The sequence below is a fragment of the Leptonychotes weddellii genome, chromosome 14 (assembly GCF_054177405.1).
Source record: "Leptonychotes weddellii isolate Sample4059 chromosome 14, ASM5417740v2, whole genome shotgun sequence".
Lineage (NCBI taxonomy): Eukaryota > Metazoa > Chordata > Mammalia > Carnivora > Phocidae > Leptonychotes > Leptonychotes weddellii.
Genome location: NC_138382.1, coordinates 63,513,120 through 63,535,647, shown reverse-complemented (window position 1 = coordinate 63,535,647; position 22,528 = coordinate 63,513,120). Strand labels below are relative to the sequence as shown.

The window sequence follows — 22,528 nt, the reverse complement described above, 5'->3', positions numbered from 1 at the left end:
TAGATATCAGAATGTTAGATGGAATGCCATCAAGGAAAGGGGGTGATTGGGAGAATCAAGGGCAGCCAGAGAAAGTGTCATGGCAGAGATGTTAGTCCAACTCCATCTCAATAAGCAGAAAAGGGGTCGTGGTGATGGGCAAATCTGGAGATACCTTGAAGACTCTGTCATTTATGAGTACCTTTCCCTGCAAATAACAGGAAAACTCAAAAAACAGTCACTTCAACAAAATGGAAGTTGGTTTCTTGTCATAAGGTAAATCTGAGGCTAGGTGGTTCAGGTCTGGCGTAGCAGTTTCAAGTTATTAGGGACTTGGGCTCCTTCTCTTTTTCTGTTCCACCATTCTTAGTCCTTGGCTCCATTCCCAAAGTCACTTCCTTGTCACAATATGGCTGCCACAGTACAGCCTTCACATCTGTGTTCTAGGCAGCCTGAAGGAGGAAGAACCAAAACTAAGAAGGAGTACCTCCTAGATGAGTCTTTCTGGAAACATCACCACTGACTTCTACTCATATTTCATGGGCCACTCCACACTATAAGCAAGTCTAGGAAAGGTAGTCTACTGGCTCAGCTTGTTGCTGCCCACATAAAATTGTGGTTGTTTATAAGAGAGAGAGAAGAGATATTTGGTAGACAAAGAGCAGCCTCTTCAGAGAGTCTGAAGTGAGCTGAAGTGGTCAATGTGATTGCCTCTGTGCATGTACTGCTTCCCACCCAGCTATGAGGTGAGCATCAAGGGTGCTCTGGAGGGACAGTTCAATCCTAGATAAGGGAGGGGCAAAACAGAATCCAGAAGAAATAAATCTATGGTAGAGATTTGAATGTTTCTGCCTTATAAACATGAGTTTATCATAAGGTGTCAAGGAACAGCAAATGAATCTGAAAAACACAAGAGAAGACATTTCTTTCTCTTCTTTCTTTCTACTTCTCCTCCTCCTCTTCCTTCTCTCTCTCTCTCTCCACGTTTCCCTGAGTTTGACATATGCTATATCAAGGAGTTTCCTATTTCTACTCATTTTACCCTCTGGCTGTAGCTAGGTTATCTCCTATCTCCAGTGGGGAAGCCCCAGGCCTCAGCAGCCCAGGAAGATGAAAGCTTTCAAGTGAACCACAGGCTGGAATTACTTTGTCTCTGACTAAGAGCCCAGTTTTGGCATCCCAAAGACTCAGTGGTTTCATTTCCCCAGCCACACATCCTTAATACGGTTTCCAAATAAATCATGTTGTCTATTTAAAGACGTCCTTCATTTCAGGAAAAATATGCAGACTCCCTTTAATTGGCTCTTCCCCCATAGTCCCCAGAATATTTTACCCTAGGGCTTTCTCCATAGGACAGTTTTATTTCATTAGAAGTGAGGTGGACATCTCTTTCTGTCTCTCGAATTCTATCTTTTCAAGTCTTCTACATTACTTAACCAGTAATGTTTACAGCTGAGCTCCGTGCGCTATGTTCTGTGGACACTAGATCAGTCAAGACAGATCTGTGCTGCCAGGGAACTTGCTGATACGCAGACTGACAGACAACAACACTACACTCTGCTTGCTAGAGCTGTGGGTACAGAGGGTGCAGCAGGAGCACAGGATGATTTCTGAGCATCAGGAAAGGCTTAAAATGGGTGGAAGCTTTTGCACAAACACATAAAGGCAAACAGGACTGTGTTGTGGATTATGGAAATAAGTACACGTATAGGCACTTGGCCTTGTACATATGGAAAGAAAAAAGAAACAGATCACATGGGAGCTCTTGGGCAAGTGTACCATGTGGTTTTGAGTCCTGAGATGTCAACCCAAAGGGCCTGAGGTTTGAGATGTTCAAACCTCAGAAGAAGGGGACTCCCCGTTCTGCATCACTAGATTCTTTTTTTTTATCATTTCTTTTTTTTAAAGATTTATTTATTTATTTGAGAGAGAGAGTATGAGCAGGAGGGGTAGAGGGAGACAGAGAGGGAGAGAGAATCTCAAGCAGACTCCATGCTGAGCACAGAGCCTGAAGCGGGGCTGGATCCCACAATCTTGAGATCATGACCTGAGCTAAAACCAAGAGTTGGACGCTCAGTCGACAGTGCCACCCAGGTGGCCCCATCACTAGATTCTTAATGGCAGAAGTCTGCACAGTGCTGCTCATTATCCGTGGGTCTTATGGAGAAGATACGGAATTGGCTGCCCCCAAAGCATTTTTTCCCCAGGGAATTCCAGAGCTCTAGCCATGGAATTGAGCCAACGGGTAAACTTTTTCCCTGATGCAGAATCAAATTAAGAGTATGCGTAAGCCAGCTGCCCATCACACCTGAAATAAAATCCAAAGACCCTACCACAGCCTACATGGCCCTAAAGAATCTGACCCTTCCAATCTCTCTGACCTCACTCCCACCATTCGTCCCCTTGTTCATTTCACCCAGGTCACTCTGGCCTTCCTGCTATTCCTTGAGTATGCCAAGCCTGCTCCTACCTCAGGGCATTTGCACATGCTATTCCTGCTATCTAAATACCACTTCTCTCCCAGTTATTCATTGGCATCTCCCTCATTTTATTCTGCTCGAGTGATTTCTCAGTAGACTTCTCTGGCCACCAGTCTGAAATGGTGTTTCCATCCCGATTTACCCCTTCATGCTGCTGCAGAGTTCCTCATGACACTTATCTGGCCTGATATTATTCAGTAGTTGGTTTATTTACCTATGACCTGCCTCCTACTACTGATCAGAATATAAAGACTCTGTCTCCTTTATTCAGTGTTGCATCATCCCCAGTGCCTTAGACACAGCCAAGCACAAGATATGTGCTTCATGAGGATTTGGGAACCCCAGCTACTCCAGAGTGGTATTGTTTCCATTGAATCTCATGGTCTTTTCCTTCTACTTCTGCATTAACAGCCCAAATTCTCTCTGTTTAGGATTAAGGGAAGGGAAGTTACTCTGTTGTCTTAAGTTAAGCTTACTCTAGATAGAAAAGGAAGGAAGGAAAGGAGGGAAGGAGAAAGGAAAGGGGGGATAAAGAGAGGGAGGGAGGAAGGGAGAAGGAAAGTGAGAGAAAGGTAGAATCCCATTAAAGTTGAGGAAAATTAGTGTGTGCCAGGCATCTCCCCTATGCCCCACCCCCTGCATTTATATTTTGATAAACTCAATGAAACCCTGCTTAAAGTGGAGGCCATGAATTTGCTGTGAGCAGTAGGGACATAAAGCAGAGAGAATATGTAAAACACAAGGCCAATAAAGCATCTTTCCATACCAGCGTAAGACTCAACAGTGATACCCCAGTAATTCTCATGAGTTTGGGAAGCAGAAAGGTGTAATTTTGCTTATAGTCACAGCTGCAAGTAATAGGGAACATTCTGCTGTGATGCCATTTTGATTTATTCATGGAGCAAACCGAATTTATTCAAATATTTAACCATCCAACAAATATTTATTACTTAACTGCTGTGGGTCAGGCAATGCTGGTGTCTGTATAGAACAGGAAGGCACACAATGATGCACATTGCAATGAGAAAGAGAGAACCAAAACCAAAATTATAAGAATATAACTAGTCTGTTTTAGAGGGAAGTTTGGGAAGCTATGAGAGCAGAAACAAGGACCCATTCCAGACCTGAGCAAAGGGAAAGAAGGATATCAGAGAAGGCTTTTTGGAAGGCATGACACTTGGCTGAGTCCTCAAAGAGGAGAAGAAGAAAGGAAGTACAGAGCAGGTAATGACATTTCCAGCAGGAGGAACAGCATATGAGATGCTCCCAGGCATGAGCAACTTCCTATTAGTGAAACACAAGCTGTCCAGTCCTGCTCTGTGATGGAGTGGGAGAACAGCAAGGTATGGGGTTGGAGACATCACCAGAGGGCAGTGAATATCGTGCTAAGGGGCTTGGACTCCATTCTTGACAGTGATAAAGAGTCACTGAAAAGTTTTAAGGCAGGCAAGGCTTTTAATTTTAATTATCTTGACTTTACAAGATGAGATCAAAGCAATTAAATCTACCCTGTAGGGTCCTCAGGCTTGAATTTGGCCATCCACCTGCTGTCGGAGAATCACTCTCTTCCATCAGTGAACACTGAAAGTGAATTCCTAATCAGCTAGCATTTGGTAATTACCATCTACAAGATGGTGGAAGATTTCAAGTTGGCATATCTGAAAGTTTAAAGTTGGCACAGCCAGGAATTCCTCCGGGCCAGCTGGTCAACCCCCCATGAGCGTAGAAATGGGATTTCGAAATTCTGATTTTCCAGGCCCACTGACATTGTTCAGAGGGTAGATGCCAGTGCACAGCTGTAAGAAAAAGACAACAGCCTTTTCATAAAGAAATGCCAAGAAATGCAGTGTGGAACTATACAGCGGAAACACTGGGCTTCTGGACAGTAAGGCTACCAGTGTGTCATTTGCTGTTGAAATGTAGACTCTGCATTTGTGTGAAACTTCTTAGTCCCCACCTCTGCTATTGTCCACTGTATTTTTATTCATATCATTCCCTCTAATTTCATAATTATCTCCTTCCCTTCAACTTATCTATCAATTCCATTCATTTAAGTTACACCTTTTACTTATCTGACTAGCATTTGTTTAGTGAAAGGATGGGGGGGGGCCACCAACAGCACCCGTGACAGAAACAGTCACAGCACGGCTCCCTCAACACACTGATAAACTGATACTCTTTCTTGACCTGCTTATCAAAAAAAAAAAAAAAAAAAAATAGAAGAATAGTCAAAGGTTTTGGTAGAAATATCACCCTGATTATTACTGTTTATGAGCAACATGACGTTATGTGAAAATCACTCTGTGAAAAGAACGGAAGAAGCAGGGCACGAGGGGTGTGTCATATCAGTGTCAGCGGCATATAAAAAAAAAAAGCCGATCCAAAGAGAAAAGATGGTTCTCCTCAGGAAGACGTAGTTCCCACTGCGCATCCCCTCCTGTTCTCTCTCCGTCTATCTTTACTGCAAGAGCTTTCAGAAACCATCCATCACCCACTCCTCCCTGCCCCAGGTAGGTAACTCTCCTCACCTCGCCTGCAACAATGGTTCTTGACATTGTTTTCATGGGGGAAAAAAAAAGGCTTTATGTCTGAATTAGAGAGCCAGCTTAAAAAGCAGTTAGCTGAGAAGGAAAGACAAGGACTTAATTCACATAAAGAGGAAAATTGCAATGCCATCCAAGTTCCTGACAAGCAGTTTTGACAGCAGGAGGAGAAAAAAAGAGGAAAGTGGGATGAGTCATAGGGGGCATTTGTGGATAATAGGATTAATTTCCCTAACCTTAAAGAGTTGCTTAGATTGGTTTTTGTCCTATATCTCTTCATGCATGAGGACTACTAGAATATTTGAAAAGGACACACTCCTGATTTTAGTTGTGCTTAAATCCTAAGGTCAAGGACGACAACTGTTATATCTGGAGCACTGCTCTTGGCCTCCAAGGGCCAGTGGGTTTAAGGATGGCAGACTCTCCCTTTCTTTCCCCCAAATGAGATGTATTGGGTCCTCTCTTTCTCATCACGGTCACATTTATGTGGTTAAGAACTGCTTCGGGTGAGCTTCAGGGCATGAATTTGGGTTATATGAGGAGCCCGTAGAATGTAGTTCAAGATGAGGTATGGCCAACATTTTCTGTAAAGGGCCAGAGAGTAAATATTTTAGACTTTTCAGGCCATAAGCTTTCTGTCACAACTATTCAAGGGTGCCTTTAGCATAAAAGCAGCCATCAACAACACGTGAATGAACAAGCATGGCTGTGTTCCAATAAAACTTTATTTACACACCAAAATTTGGATTTCATTTGTATTTTCATATATCATGAAACATTCTTCTTTTTGGATTTTTGCCCCAACCATTAAGAAATATAAAAACTGTTGTTAGCAGTTCATTAGCAAAATAGGGAGCAGGCCAGATTTGACCCTCAGATCGTAGTTTGCAGACCCCTGTTCCGGGTCAAACAAGACTTGCAGGACTGCAAACTTTGTCGATATGAAACATTAAGGAAGAACTTTTCCCAGAACTTGGAAAAGTCTGAATTAAATAGATTCTTGGAAAGAAACATTTTTCCCTCCGAAAGGATATCTTCAATCCAATCAAGCTAGGATTTTCAGGTTAGGAGCGTGCTTTAATGCGCACATGGGACTCTTTTGAAAGTAGCAGCCAATGGGAGGCATAAAGAGAGGAGCATTTGTTCTTTTAAATGAGCTCGAGGCAGTTCTTGCTCTGTTTACAGGATCCATTTCCAGAGAAAAATCCTCTCTTCCTAGGTCACGCAAAGCCCACTTAAGCTGAGCCCTGGGCAAATTATCACCTGGAAGGCATATTCAGACAGGTGTGTTGTTGCTGTACTTTGTGTGCTCAGGAGATGAATGAAGATGGCACCTTCGGTTTTAATTGAGCTTGATAAGCTCTGTTTGTCCCAGGCCTCAGTCTTTCTTTCCAGTAAGGGACGGTTTCGCAAAGACTCCTCCCCTTCCTCAGTACAGCCTTACTTGGACTGTGTTAATTTATCTCTGATCTTCCTGAAGTGGTTTTATGTAAACTGACTTGAGCCCCGGCAACTGACAAAAATTTCAGCATAGAGACTATAAAACAAACCTCCCAGACGAGATGGAGATTGAGGAAGCATGAAAAGGAAGGGAATTAAGAGGAACCAATCTTCTCAAAATACAGAAGGCTGAGCAGCTCAGACCAAAAATCCTGAGAAGAGCTGGAGGCTGTTCCTTATGATGTCATCCTTATGATGAGAGACACTTTCCAAAATGGAAACCGAAGCCTAGAGCACTACTAACATGGATGTGTAGAGTTTTCTAGATCCACAGGACACTGGTCGGTAGGAAAATGCCATTTCCAAAAGACACACCCAAAGAGGCCACAGGGCAAAATAAGTATTATGTGGAGTTTTCTGTTGATGTTTTGATGTTGACAGCAGCGCTAGGGGATGCAGTGAGAGAAACATGGCGCTCAGCCCTGCCCCGGCCCCCACCACAGGCCTTTCAGCACTGGTAACGGGTTTGCCATTTCTGGGTTCCCAGAAGGAAAGGGGTTTGAGGAACAGTTTAACTGACCCATCTCTGTCATTATTCAGGCCATGCCCCTGAACTGGAAAACCTCACCGTGACCGAGGTTGGCTGGGATGGCCTCAAACTCAACTGGACCGCAGCTGACCAGGCCTATGAGCACTTTGTCATTCAGGTGCAGGAGACCAACAGGATGGAGGCAGCTCAGAACCTCACGGTTCCCGGCAGCCTGCGGGCTGTGGACGTCCCGGGCCTCAAGGCGGCCACCCCTTATAGAGTTACCATCTACGGGGTGATCCGGGGCCATAGGACACCGGTGCTCTCTGCCGAGGCCTCCACAGGTATCTCTCTCTCACCCTTCCGTTTCTAGCTTCTGTTGTCCCTAACAGGAGACTACCCACGGATCATCAGACACAACTCACTTTTGAATGGACTTCTTCTGGCCCAAGTTACAGCGCTGTGGTGTCTAATAAAGGGGAGCCGTCAGGCTGTATGACTCCAGGGGCACCTTTGACATCGCACCCCCTGTGAACAACACCCTTTGGGGCTGTGCAGAGCCCTGCCTGGGGGCTCTCCACACAGCCCCAGTGGCAGGGCTCTTTAGCTTCGCAAACAGACTCCCTCCTGGTAAGGGATGTGAAGGCATTCTATTTAAAAGGAAAAGAAAAATCAGAAAATTAATCTCCCTGCCCACTGAAGGTTGGGGCAATTCTTGAATAAAATAAGATGACAAATATTTTTCTATACCTCATGTTCTTTGCCCTATTTCTCGAATTCAGGAAGCTGCATGATGCATGTTTATCTAAAGACAGTCCTGTATTTTTAAGTAATCTAAAGCCTACTCTGGTGTCCAAGATTCCCTGACTCTTGCTGTGTGATTTGATCATTAAACTCGTTCTTTGTCCTTCTCCAGGGGAACCTCCCAGTTTGGGAGAGGTCACGGTGTCCAAGGTGGGCTGGGATGCCCTCAAACTCAACTGGACTGCTCCGGAAGGAGCCTATGAACAGTTTTTCATTCAGGTGCAGGAGACTGACGCGGAAGAGGCAGCCCAGAACCTCACAGTCCCGGGAGGACTGAGGTCCGTGGACCTGCCTGGGCTCAAAGCAGCCACTCATTATAGCGTCACCATCCATGGGGTCACGCAGGACTTCAGCACGACTCCTCTCTCTGTTGAAGTCTTGACAGGTATTCCAGACTAGCTCATTACTCTGCTTCCTCCCTGTGTCTCTGCTTGGGACGGATCAAACTCTTCCTGCTCTAAGCTGGCTCAGCCCCAGCTCCACTGGGGAACACCGGTGAATCATCCCTGCTTCCCTCCAAATGTCATATCCCTTATTTGGCCAAGTCCTAGTCTAGCATGGTAGCCAATTCCATGGAAAATTCCACCTACCCTCCCCTTACAAAAGTGAGAGGTGACTTTTCTTTCAAAGCAAGTTTCAGTCATAATAGCCGAGGAGTTGGAAAGCGCAGTTTGCAAGTGGAAAAAAAGTGGTCTGAGCTCATTTTAAGAACACACCAAGATTCCCCAAAGCCCCATTTATATGTTAAGAATGGAAGTTATGAACAATTCCTAGAACTATCTTTCATTCCCAGAGACTGAAGAGAAAAACCCTGGCTTTTAGTGCCAACAGTCAGAGTGTGCTCGACACCTGCTATAGATCACGCATCTGTAATCAACACTAACCAGACAACTCGTCCCAACCCCAGCCAAAGTGTCATCTTACCTGAACCCCGGCATGCAATTACCTTTTTTAGTAACTCAGCTACTCTGTGTCCTCATGCAGAGGAGGTTCCAGATCTGGGAAACCTCACAGTGACCGCGGTCCACTGGGATGGCCTCAGTCTGGACTGGACCGCCCCCGATGGGATCTATGAGCAGTTTATCATTGAGATCCAGGAGGCTGACCAGGCCAAGGAAGCTCACAGTCTCACGGTTCCTGGCAGCCTGCGCTCTGTGGACATCCCGGGCCTCAGGGCCGGAACTCCTTACACGGCCACCCTGCATGGCCAGGTCAGAGGCCGCAGCACTCCACCCCTTGTTGTGGAGGCCGTCACAGGTATAGGACCCTCCTCCCACACCAGGGACGTGACTGAGCCAACCTCTCTTTGGAATCGAGAACATTCCCCATGCGTCCGAGTTTTATCCCAATATTCCTGACAGGCCATGCGAAAGCAAGTTTGAACTCAGGGAGGTCTGGGTTGGAATTTCACTTTCCTGGCTGGATGTTCTTGGGTCTGTCGTTTGACATTTCTTTTGACATTTGAGCCTTCTTTTTTCACCTTCAGTTAGGAGATAATACCCCACCTCAGAACATTGTCCTGAGCAGTGAATGAAACCATGACCAAAAGTGCTTAGCAAAGGCTCCCATCCTGTGGTAAATACTGAACAGCAAATAGGTAAATATATCAGGTAGCAACGTAGCCTAATGAAAATAGCAGAAACAGTAGGGCTGTGGCACAAGAATAAGGTCAGAACTTTCTAGAGAAATCTTATCACGAGTGGCCTCAGAGTCACTGACTGCCGTCCAACTTGTAGTACATCACTATGGAATAAGCTTTGAAGTAATCTGGCCATCTTCAGCCGAAACTGTCCAAGTCTCTCTCCCCTTAACAGATACTCAGGGCAGCAAGCATATTTCCAAGAAAGAACAGCCACATTTGACTTCAATGTTTTTCATTCAGTTTGGGGAGGAAAAACAATTTATCCCAATTTGTCCCCTGGAAATAATGCTGTTCCATCTGTTATAGGAAATGCTATGCTGTTTGTGAGGTGTTTAGAAACAGCCTTAAAAAGGGCAAATGGACCAAATTTTTGGTAGGGTTTTTATGCTGGGCCCTCAGTCCATGCCCTTCTCTATACATCCTGTGTTTTGATAATACCATCCAAATAACCTAATTCAAATAAATTGTTGTTCTTGCTTGCATATACCAAGTAAATTTGGTCCTTGCTAGAAACTACACACAATTCCAAAAATGAGAAAAGCGATGTTGCAATCCACCAAAGCAAAAGGGGCTTTTGAGGCCCATGTGATCTGGATGCGGGATGCTATGGGTCTCTACCTATGGGATGTAAACTTTTGTTTTGAGCAACAGAACTCCTTTTGCCCCACTCCATGACAGGTAAATGGACAGCTCTTCTTGGTGAGCTAGGGAGGCAGAGGGGACTTACTGCACTGATACCCCCAAAAGCACCAAAGTCATGTGGTACAGCTTGAATCAGCTCCTCTAACAGGCTGAGTTTGCTCAGACTCTCACAGTACACTGAGTCCTGAAATACCTGAGAATAAGTACCTCGGGCGCACTTTTTTTGTGGCTGAAGTCCCTTCAGATACTTCCTTTTCTAACTTCGAATCCATGGCCCCTTCAGCCTGTTAAAAGAGAAAAGTCTGAGATTGCATTTAATCCTGAGAGGTGTTCCACTAAGCAGTGGGTTTTGCCATGTTCAGAATCCAGACTTAAATCAGCAAAAAGAACTACGTTAAATTTCCTTCCTACGTGGTAGAAAGATAAATAGTGGGCCCTGCTCTGCACCATTTACCGAGCAAAACATAATCACTTTTAATTAAAAGTGGGCACTCATCTTGTACAAATGGCTTTGCTTCACGGTACAGACGTTCTTCATCCAGGCACAGAGTACTTCGCAGAAGGTGGGAGGGAAAGAACCGAGCCAAGAATCCAGCACAGAACATTTGATCCCTGAAAGCAGAGTAAAGTCCAGAGATAAAACAGCAGACTTGTCCAGACTGAGACAGCGTACACTTTATAAAGCCAGTCCGATAGTAGGTGGCCCGCAATAAGACAGTCCCTCCAACGTAAAGTCATGAAAGAGGCAGATAATTGTCTCCAATATGGCTGAGAAGTGCCAAGGGGAAGCATCTAAACAATGATGTATTTGTTGGGCTGCCACTTACTGGGCACTCACTGTGGGTCAGGTATGACGCTCCGGGGTTTATAAATGGTATTTAGCCATCACCCGGTCCAATTAGGGCACTGTCAGCTCCCTATATAGGTGAGGAGAGTGAGACTCGGGAACGAGCTGGGTGATAGGTTCAAGACTACCCGGGTGATAAATATTGTTGGAATTCCAACCAAGGCCCAGCTGCCTGCAAAGCCTGCACTTTTAACCGTCCCTACCCCCCTTACCCTGACCCACAATCCCACTTTTCCAGCTGCCCTTTAGGTTCTGGCCATGCATGCCCAGAGACCTCCCAGGTGGGCTATTCAGTGGTCCGCCAGATAGCATTGCCATCTCAAGGATGAACCATGAGGATCTTCCCCTTTCTGACCATTTTCAACTCCTGAAGAAAGCTGTGGCCAGGTCACAGCCGTTCAAGCTGGAAATAAACGCCCAGAGGCCAAGAAGGACCACACATGCCCACAAAAATTCTCACGCCTCTTTCTGTCTTCCCTAGAGCTGGGTTGTGGGACGTTTGGTTTCCTCCTTTTGTGGTTTGCGGAACTGACAAATACCTCTCTGTCCTTCTTCAGAGGAGCTCCCCCAGCTGGGGGACTTAACCGTGACCGAGGCTGGCTGGGATGGCCTCAAACTCAACTGGACCGCAGCTGACCAGGCCTATGAGCACTTTGTCATTCAGGTGCAGGAGACCAACAGGATGGAGGCAGCTCAGAACCTCACGGTTCCCGGCAGCCTGCGGGCTGTGGACGTCCCGGGCCTCAAGGCGGCCACCCCTTATAGAGTTACCATCTACGGGGTGATCCGGGGCCATAGGACCCCGGTGCTCTCTGCCGAGGCCTCCACAGGTACCCTCCTCCCTACTGCCGATGCCCCTCCCCAAGCCGCCCTGCTTCCTCTCCAAGGGACTGTGCAGAAAGTCAGCTTTTCTCTACGTCTGAGTCCTTCCCTTCTGTTGCTTAGTGGCTGGCGTGCATGCTCAGAGACGTCCCTGTGAACTGTGCCTTGGTCTACAAGCCTCTGCCATTTCGAAAATGAATGATAGAGATGTTGCCTTTTCTGACCTCCAGCCTTCAGCCTCTCTCAGCCTTTACCTAGTCCTACCACCCCTCTCTTTCTGAATGATGGCTTTCTGTTCCGGGAGACAGCCGGATGGTTTTAATTCTCTTCTCCAGGGCTGGAATATAACTAAAAGCCGCCCCCTGCCACGTGTGAGTTCTGGTTGAGCACAGATTATTTACTTTAGAGAGTCCTTTTGCTAGTTGGAAATGGTGCTTTACTATCCCAAATCCCTCAAGGGTATGTATGGGCACTGTGGTTCTTGCATTTAAAAGAAATGTTTTAATTTAAATGTTTCTTTAAAATGCGCTGAGTATAATGAGAGAACTGAATTACCCTCCTCTGGGCAGTTCTCTCAGATACTGAGTCATTGTTAGAACATCAAATTAGCAAATAGCTAGACCAAAAAGGAAAAAAAAAAAAATCGCACAATTATGACTGGAGACAGTACCAAAGAAGAAACCATTCATTAGAAGTCCACACAGCAGCATTTGAAGTAAGGAACGTCCCAGGCGATGCATGTCAAATCTCTGATGCCCTTTTTGCTCTTTTAATCAAGAGGTGCTCCCTGGAGGGTTGGCCTTGGCGTAGCACACTCCCAGCGCCAACCCAGGACCCTGCGTTAAACTTGACCTGTCCCTCGGCTCCAGCAGCAAGGCATTCAGAAGCCCCCAGGAGCCTGCTACAGTGAGCAGCCTTCCCCAGCGCTGTTTCCCATTTCTTCCCTTCCTACATGCCTCCCCTGGGTGGACGCTCAGCAGAGCTGTCGTGTTTGGTTCTGCAGGGGCCTGCCCCACTTTTAGATGATTACTACAACTAAACTTCCATACAAACCCATACAACAACCTCCTTGATCCTAGCAAAAGCATAGCTCTGCATTTTAGCCTTGATCATTTCAATCATTCTGGCCGAGATAAACATAATACGGACAGCCACTGTATGAATGATGACCTTGAAATGCCCAGAAATTGCAACTGAGGTGCCCTGGATGGACCCAGGGCCCTTTGATCTGACATAGGGATCATAAATCATCCCTTCCCAGAAGGCAAGAGAAATCACCTGCCATTTCTGATCTTTCCTGCAGATCTTGTGGTTTGGGTGCCCTTAGTACTTGTGTGTGTGTGTGTTTCTTTTTAATGATAGCAACAGTCTTGTTTCTGATGAATTGGTAGGAGGGGAGAAGGGTCGTGGTTCCATCTGATCTGTGTCTCACCACATCTGATGGGATGGGAAGGCCTTCTCCTTCCCTGCTAGAGAAGCAATACTAGCTCTTCCCACGCTGCTTCTGCCTGCCTTCTGCCTGTTTTATTCCTGCTGCATGACAAAGTGCTTGTGCACTGGTAGGACCGTCTCCCAGACAGAATGCTATCTCTTGGCCGAACAGGGTGACCTGAATGCCTTGCATCGGCTCAGCTCTCCTGGTTAGCCATGCAGTGGTGGCTTTCTTGGCCCACGTAGAAGCAGTTAAGAGAGGACGAGCTATTCCAACAGAATATGAAAACAGCCGGCCCTTGTCAGGAGTATGAAGACAATACCAAGAACCACACTGAGTTGCCAGTTTCCTTTAAGTCACAAAGGCAGAAGCCTCGAGGTACCACCTTGGGAGGGTAATGGCATCAGAGTTACTTAGTCCTCATTTAAATAGATGGGAGCTCCCTCAAAGCAAAGGATGACCCCAGGAGGGAGCCAACTTGGGGTCTCTTAAGTGCAATTCAAGAGACTGGGAGCTGCCAGCATGCCTATCTTTTGAGCAATGGCCAGCATCCCTGCGGTGGGGCTCCCTGGAGCATCTGAGCTTAGGCACCACAGTTCCTGCTGACATCATTTAGACGGCTTCTCACACGCAGGATCTCAGCCAGCCTGATCATGTAAGGCAGCTCCAGAGCAGGGAAATCCAACTGCGCAACCTTCCTCTTGGTCTTCTCCTGTTAACAAACGCCCCTCTTTCTTTCCCATCGGCACCGCTGGGTAACACCTGCTGCATTTCACCGTAACACTGAACCGGCAGATCCTTCTACCTAGCCGTGGTTCTATTAACAACCTCAGTCTTAAAACACAAGCCAAATCATTAACCCCCGATCTTTTTTCTTCTCTCCTACCCCCTTTTTCAGCCACAGGACCTGAAATTGGAAACTTAACTGTTTCTGACATAACTCCTGAGAGCTTCAATCTCTCCTGGACAGCCACCGATGGGGCCTTCGAGACCTTTACCATTGAAATTGTTGATTCCAATAGGTTCTTGGAGACGATGGAATATAATATCTCTGGTGCTGAACGAACTGCCCACATCTCAGGGCTACACCCTAATAATCATTTTGTTATCTACCTCTCGGGACTCGCTCCCAGCATCCGGACCCAAGTCATCAGTGCCATGGCCACCACAGGTACATCTGCTTTCTCCCATGTCTGACACCCTCTCTCCAGGTCTCCAGAATCTTCTTTGCAAGGCGAAGCCGCTCCTTCTCGCCCACTGAGGCACAAACCATAACGCATTGAACTCCTCCAGGATGCGAGGCTGGAGCACTGCTTAACATAACTCTCTTCCAACAGCAGCCCAAATGGTGGATTTCCATGAAGCCCCTTGCCTGATCTATTACTGACCAGGACATGTGCAGCCTTAAACGTAGTCTGGTCCAGATTGCCATATGGAATCTGGAGAAAAAAATTCTGCCCTTCCATACCTAAAAAGCCAGAGTTGTCCTTGATTTGGAAAGATGTCTGCATCAGTCAAAGAGGTCTTAAAAATTATATTTTGTGTTACCCTAGTATCTGTGGCCTCTAAATACCCAAGGATCCCAGTGATTTAATGAAATTGTGTTGGTGCTTTTTTTTTTTTTTTCAACTGAGAAAATTAAAAAAAAAAAAAAGCAGATTACTAATCGGATGGGTGCACGAGGAAGTGGTACCATTCGGAACGCCCAGATTCCATCACGATCTCTGGGAGCAAAGACCTGAGCATGCTGTCTTGCCCCCAGAGAGTGAATGGTTGATTTCAAAAAGAGAAGTAGTCATGTTTAAATAAGGAACTTGGTCAACCAAGGCATAAGCTGCTCTTACTTAAATTTGTAGTGTCTGTGGTATACATACTACACGAGATGCTCTCTGGCATGCAGCAAAAGAGAATTCTCTATCTGAATTTAGAAAGGAGAAGCTTATCCATTCAAAATAGCATTCCTAGCACATTTTGGACAGTGAATCAGTGAATCCAAGAAAAGAGTTCCCATCATAGCATCAAAATCATCTATCACTTAAGCCACCCATGGCTGAGGGAGGGTCTGTCCTCGTTCTACGTGAGACTACAAATTGTCAGCCGGGTGATGGAGTGGTTGTCCCCGCCAGATTCAGTACACCGAGACCTAGGGAAGAAAACCACCAACCTCATCCATTCGTTTCTCTTGGTTCAAACTGGGCTTCAACACAGGACCAGTGCCTTTATCAAAGGATGAAGTCTAAAACTTTATGGATTTAATCTTACGTGTTTTGGTTTTTGACTCTGTAACCGTGTTTTAAACTGACGCGCTTTCATTATTATTTTTTTTTTCTGCTTGCTTTAGTAGCCGAACCTCTCCTTAGCCACCTCACTATCTCAAATGTGACCTGGGCCAGTGTGTCCCTCTCGTGGAAAGCCCAGGAGGCTACCTTTGATAGCTTTCTTATAGAAGTTAGGAATTCTGACCCCCGCCAGGAGACGGTGGTGCATTCTGTGCCCGCAGCATCTCGCAGCTCTGTCATCACCAACCTCAAACCTTCTTCTAATTACACTGCCCACCTTCACGGGCTGATGGGCGGGCACCGTGTTCAGACTCTGATGGCCCAGGCAACCACAGGTATTTCCCACGACGGCTTCTTCTCTCTCCATTAAACTTTCTCTGAGGATCATTCCAAAAAAAAAAAAAGAAAAATCACTCACTACCCATTTTTCATCCTCCTAGTTCCTCCAGATCGTTCTCAAATTTGATAGAGCCCCCCAAATCAGAGCCTTAAAACATAAAAAAAAAAAAGCTCTCACCCCAAATTAAGGAACTTCAATGTCAACCTCTTTTTCCTAAATAGGCACTCACATCAGGAGTTGCTGTGTGTTTGTATAGAGTTAACCTGACTTGCTTTGGTTGAATTTCTAAATCATCCTTCCATCTGATCTTGAATAATCGTTTCCAGTTCCACCCATTATCATCTGCCTGTGGTCTAATCAAAGTTTGCCTATGTCATATTCAAAGCGGTGCGTGCATGCCACTTTTCGTCCCCTGATCAGAATGTTCTACATCCTCTTTCTCTCCCCCAAGATTCCAAACAGCGGTGCCAGTAGCATGCAGAGAAAAAACCCTAACACACGTGAGAGGACCCGGTGGTCTCATCATGTTCTTGAGACTTCTATTTGCTTTCCTTCCCTACAAACAGACTGTTCTCCTTTGACATTTACCCTATGAAGCATGCTTTGTCATCTACTGACACCTATCACGAAATGTCAGTCTTCTTTCATCTGTCATCTTGTCCAAATCTTGGTGCATGTGGTGAACGTTCAGAGCATTAAATTTCTGAAAAGATCTGTGTTTCCTGGAAGTAGACAGCATGTCCAGGAATTGTTTTGAAGGGTCAGAACTGGGGAGGGAAAGATGTCCCAGCTTGCATGGAACACTGCTCCTACCTTCCCTCTCTGTCTCTCTGAGGTTCTTCTTGCTCCTCACTTTTCAGCTTGGCTGCAGCCTTTGGGAGACAGCTGGAGGTCAAGCTGGCCATGAGAATCCAGGTCTTACTCTGCATGGTGAATGTGTTCCCACTGCCAGTCTCTGTCCAGGGGCATGAGAAGAGTCCTAACATGCATCCTTACTTGGAGAGATTGCTCCCACAGCAAAATACAGGGAAAGAGCAAACAGAGGCCTATTTGGAGGGTTCTACCTTTAGTGTGGTTGAAGTAATTTGCCAACGTTGTGGCTAAAAATTATAGCATCATTAGCTTCTCAAATGAGTTGCTAAGGAGGAGATCCCGGGCTGTCCCTTACAGCTATATTCTGCTTCTGAGCCAGATCCGTGTTGCCCTTGGAGACTTTGTGGCGTCGAGTTATACTGTGCAATTGTCCAGTTAAAGTTTCTCCAGGTGAGCCCCTTCTTTCCTCCTAACCCTGGAGCTCCAGGCACACAACTCCCAAGTCCCTGGAGGAAATAGTCTGCTTCTCTTCCTAACCCTAAAGGCTGGCCCTGGTACCTCAAGCCTCCAGGACTGCTGCCTCTTTCTAAAATACAGTCGGAATTGAGCTTATTTTAGTGGTAGTATTACTTGATAAGTGTGCATTGAGGAGGTCAGACCATCTACATTCCAGCTGAAACTAGCGGTGCAGGCCCCCTACATTAAAAATGAGTTCCCTTCATCACCGATCTCCTAGTCCCTAAGGGAGAAGAGAAACTTAACCTCCAGGGGAGGTTAGCTGTCTTTGCTAATTAGCTATCTTTGCTAATTATCCAGTAAGTGAATTTCCTAGGCAGAAAATGCAACACCTAGCTAAATTTTCTTTTAACTTTTGCAAACACCAGGAACGATTTCATGAAAGCCATTTTACCTTTGCTGTATTTAGGGTAGGATGCAGATTTCCCTATGGTGTATAAGAAACCTTTAGATTTCTAAATACTATGGAGAATTTCTCTTGTATGGATATTAGCCTTTAATTTGTACAATCCAAACAGATCAAAAGAAGACTAAGGAAACTTCAAAGTAACATTTTCTAAGCTGTGCTCAGTGGAGCACCAGCTCCTTGAGATGTTCAAAGAATATTTCTCAGAACAGGTATCCATTGATCAGAAAGTTTGTGAAATTCTGGCTACACAAAATTAAGTAGGTTTCTTTATAGAACCAGCATTTCAGAGGCTATAAAATGCTAACATGCTTTGTAAATCTCCAGGGTGAGATAGAATATCCATAAATACTTCACTATAAAGCTGTTTTTCTTAGAACATCTTACGGAGCTAATGGCCCACTGCAAACCTTAGAAATGCACCCTTAATATTCTATGTTACTCCTATCTACCATTTTAATGGCTTGTTCACTTGTCTTCATACATGGCCAGCAAATGGTCATGTCTGTCCTTGTAAAGAATGCACATCCATGCCTGCAGAGAAAGCAATGTATTCTCTAGCATTATAGTCAAGCAGCTGTAGCCACAGCCTGATACACTACGTTTCTGCAAATATTTGGAGGGATTGGCACTTTCATGTCCTATGGCTACATTCTGGGAAAATCCACTGCTTCCTCTAATCATGTCTCTCTCCTTCTCTTTCGCCCATGTCCCTTTCCCTTCAGAGCCAGAGCCACAGTTGGGCACGCTAATCCTTAGCAATGTTACTCCTGACAGCTTCAACGTGTCCTGGACCGCTCGAGCCGGGCCTTTTGCAAAGATTGTTGTCAATGTTAGCGATTCTCACTCGCTGTATGAGCCCCAGCAATTCACGGTCTCAGGAGACACACAGCACGCTCACGTCACGGGCTTGGTGGAGAACACTGGCTATGACGTTAGCGTGGCAGGGACCACCTCGGCTGGGGACCCCACCAGGCCCCTCACTGCCTTTGTCATGACAGGTACTCATTTAGAGGTTCTTGCTTGTCTGTTTAGAATTCTGAGATGGGGAGCAGGGGAAAGGTGACAGACATTCTAAAGGGAAATTCAACCCCAAACACAGTCTTCACCCCAGATGTAAATGTCTAAGTGAAGGGAGAGCAGATCCTATGGCAAAGATGGGTATTTCACAGCCCTTTGTGGGAAATGGAGACCGTGTATTCGACAGCTGCATGAAATCTCCAGGGATTTCCCTGCCTAGCTTTATGGGCTGATCCATATTTTAGTGATTCTGGCTGAAGAGTGAGTTCTAAGTAACAGCCAAGAGCGGGAATTTTGTCCATAAATCATGCTATGTAAGGCAGTTTATAAACTACCTGCCCCAGAAATGCAGTAATTTATCTTTTTCTTTAAAAAAAAAAAAAAAACTTTGTCTTAAATCAACATCTACAACAGATTACTGAAGGTTTGACCTAGGATAGCAGATAAATCCAAACTTAATTTAAGTTTACCCATTTATTGAATGTGACCTCTAACCTCTCTTTGAATTACGTAAGAATTGCATAAAGATGTGGCCTTCCATTCTCTTGCCTGAGATTATCCCAAATCAATGGCAAAGACTGCAAATGGTGTCGATTTACCAAATCTCTAGCCTGACAAACCTGAGGAAATATTTAGAAGTCTCTTGCCTTCCACTAATGATAATTTTCAGGAGACTGACTTTGCCTGCTGATTCTCACATTAAACCAGGCCTCTCCCAGCATCTAAACTGCTGCCAGTAAGATATGTTAATACGTTCAATTAAATATTTAATTGGAGGCAGCCGTGATGACCTCGAAGCGTGAGGGTTTTGATATCAGGCCTGAATGGTTTCTGATCTTCTCCCACATCTTTTTAGCTGCATAACCTTAGCTGGTGTTTAACTGCTCTGAATTCCAATTTCCTTATGAATGAAGAAAGGACACCCACAGCTACTTGGGGCAGCCCTTGTCTCAGGAATTAAATGGATGCAATGAACTTTAATGGCCTGGCATCCAGCAGGCATCTTACAGATGCTGGGTTCTTTCCATTTCCTAGCAATAGGAGGGGAGCTGTGTTCTGAAAAATAAGCCACAAGTCTAGACAGAAACTCAGCAACTGTTGTTATGAAACTATGACTTTCTTATGATTTTTAAGAGAACACGTACATGTTTTAATGGGAGACCAGAAAGTGGTTATATTTTCTGTCCCGTTGCCTCCTGTGAATTCAGTCGTTCAGACAAGTCTTCAAATGCAGAACATGCTCATTTCTGTGTGCGGCGGGGGAGGGAGCGGTGGGGACTTCCATTCTGTCCTGTCCCAAAGCCATGAGATGAGCAGGAGGGGAGGAATGGCTCCTGGTCAGTCAGGCCCTTACTTGTCGCCTTACCTCCAGCAGGACCTCCCACAGAACAGAGGAGAGAGGCAGGCTGGGAGTGCTGGTCTTGGGAATCCTAGATCTGGTTACAGCATTGTCTCAGCTAATTCTTGAAGTGAAAAGACCCTGAGTTTTAAAAGAAGCATATTTTTTAAAAAGGAAAAGAAAAAAAAAAAAAAGCTGAACATGAATGACTATAAATAACAAGCCCTTGATTGACTAATTAGCCTGAACGCCCTCCTTTTCATTGGAATCCACCGCTTTGATGGGGTGGTGGTGCAAAAGGCCTAGCTACCGAGAGAGGCGCCATTTATCTAAACAAAACTCAGCAACAGAACTTGAGACCCTTGTCTTGCAGACAGAGAAGCCTCTTTGCACAGGATATGCGATTTCATCTCTGCCTTTGATAGAGTTATGATTTGGGAGAGAGCCTTACATGGTAAAAAAAAAAAAAAAAAGCCTCAAAACAAACAGCAAGTGTGTTAAATAAGTGCAGGTCCAAGCTACAACAAAATTTAAATCTCTGCTTCAGGAATGAGGGCATTCATTCACTTGTTCATTCAATCACCAAAATCTTTTTTTTAAACATTTTTCTTTACATCCCGTGGATTAGGCTCCGGGTATCAGTGTAAGGTCATTTATCTCTTTGAACGTTTCTATTTAGAAGCAGTGAAAAAGGCGCCTCTAAATGAGGTGGGGCTAAAGCAACCTTGGTCATGGAGTTCCCAGCCCCACGCCCCCTCCAGTGAAAACCACAGTCACCAATACCATGTTTTGTTCTGCTAGAGGCGCTGGGCCTTCTACACCAATCCTACTTAAGCCTCCAGACTTGCCAGCCCTGATGGAGTCGACTAATTAGACGTTGGCTCAGGGTGTGGAAAGAGCATTGAGCTTGGAATCAGATGGCCTGGGTGGGAGGCCAGCTTAGCCATCCAGTAGATGTGTGATCCTGGATAAGTTATTGACCTCCGTTTCCTTAGATGTCATGGGGGTGAGGGGACAGGTAACAATAGCTACTTCACAGTGTCATTTATATAGGAAAACGGATGTGAAGCCTAGTCAGTTGGGAAATAATGGCACTTAGCAACTTAAGTGATATAAGCTCAGTCCTTTTGGAAATCCCAGTGTGTGAAGACCCCTTGGCACCTAAGAAATAAGAGTGCCTGGGACACAGATGTTTGGTAAATGAATGAATACATGACAACAGAACTTGCTAAAGATCCAGACATGTCTTTAGCTCCTGACTTTATCCAGGAAAACAAACAGCCAAAGAATTAACAAATCCTAGTATTCCTTACTAGGCCACGACCATGATTTGTTAATTCTGACACATGAAAAAAATCTTACCCCCTCCCTCTAGTTCAGCTTATAAGGATATATGTCACTAATGGGCCTCATCAACTTGATTCAAAATGCGAACCAGAAGTGGGATAAACATATGAAGTATACCAAAAAGAAAGTACATATAAGTATATTTGGGAGGAAAAAAAGTTGATTTCCTTCAAGACCTTCAGAAGAAAGTGGGAGAGAGAAAGGGATCCAAAACCAACATAAGCTATCCAATTTTATAGGGAAAAATTCATGGCCTTTGGAGTAAGACCCAGCTAAAAACCTTGCTCTGTCACATCCTAGCTCTGTGACTTTGGCCAAACCAATCAACCTCTTTGAAACTCAGGGTGTTTTGCCAGCATAATGGGAGTAACGTCTATCGCATAGGCCTGTTGAGAGACTGACACGAGATATCATCTGGCGCCCAATAAGCTTTTACTAAATATTCATTTTCTCAGAATTTAACACATTTAGTGATTGATTGGGTATCTGTCGGTATTCGTGGAGACGTGTGCTATCTCAGCAGGGTCAGTGCTGCTAACCTGAGTTATTTTCACTCCTCCCTTCTTTCAGAGGCCCTGCCCCTTCTGGAAAACCTAACCATTTCCGACATTAATCCCTACGGGTTCACAGTTTCCTGGATGGCATCGAAGAATGCCTTTGACAGCTTCCTAGTAACGGTGGTGGATTCTGGGAAGCTGCTGGACCCCCAGGAATTCACACTTTCAGGAACCCAGAGGAAGCTGGAGCTTAGAGGCCTCATAACTGGCATTGGCTATGAGGTTATGGTCTCTGGCTTCACCCAAGGGCACCAAACCAAGCCCTTGAGGGCTGAGATTGTTACAGGTATTTGGATTCAAGTGAGCCATTTTCTCACCTCCTTGGTTCTCTTCCATGTAATCCATCTACCACATCACCATGGTTTTAACATCCTTGTCCATTTTCTCTATGTAACCCATAGATGTGGCCTGCTCTTTTGTGTTTCCCCCCACACTCTCCCTTGTCTTGTGTCTCTACTGAGCACTCCTCTTCTCCCACTCCAGAAATGAGAAGGTCGAAATGTTTGCCACTTGGCATCCCAAATCTTTCAGACCATGTCTTGTCCATAGTTGTTGTGTGCTTACTCCACATCATTCTCTTCCGTGTACATCCTGGCTGGTCCTCAGCTATGTTTCAGCCTTCTCAAAAAAAATATACCAATGAGTATATTTCAGAAACTTATTTTTTACAACATTTGCCATCTCAACATCTCAACTGTGGATCTTGATAAACTTACCAGGTGGGCTCGTTATTGGAAACCCAACTGCAAAC

General features: G+C 45.3%; 1 protein-coding gene across 11 annotated transcripts in view; it reads left to right on the top strand.

The window, feature by feature from the left end:
- The window catches only part of TNC (tenascin C), a 91,299-nt gene that overhangs the window by 43,703 nt on the left and 25,068 nt on the right, over positions 1 to 22,528 (top strand). For 2 of the 11 annotated variants that reach the window (XM_081803465.1, XM_081803464.1), the window contains exons 11-15: positions 7,043 to 7,315; positions 7,888 to 8,160; positions 8,760 to 9,032; positions 11,464 to 11,736; positions 14,059 to 14,331. The exons of 2 other annotated variants lie outside the window; for them this stretch is intronic. In XM_081803465.1, the coding sequence (XP_081659591.1) occupies positions 7,043 to 7,315; positions 7,888 to 8,160; positions 8,760 to 9,032; positions 11,464 to 11,736; positions 14,059 to 14,331 (1,365 nt within the window). Of the gene's footprint in view, positions 1 to 7,042; positions 7,316 to 7,887; positions 8,161 to 8,759; positions 9,033 to 11,463; positions 11,737 to 14,058; positions 14,332 to 15,501; positions 15,775 to 18,239; positions 18,516 to 21,790; positions 22,064 to 22,528 lie in introns of all 11 variants that reach the window. 7 more of the 11 variants (XM_081803457.1, XM_081803458.1, XM_081803459.1 and 4 more) reach the window with 7 other exon arrangements.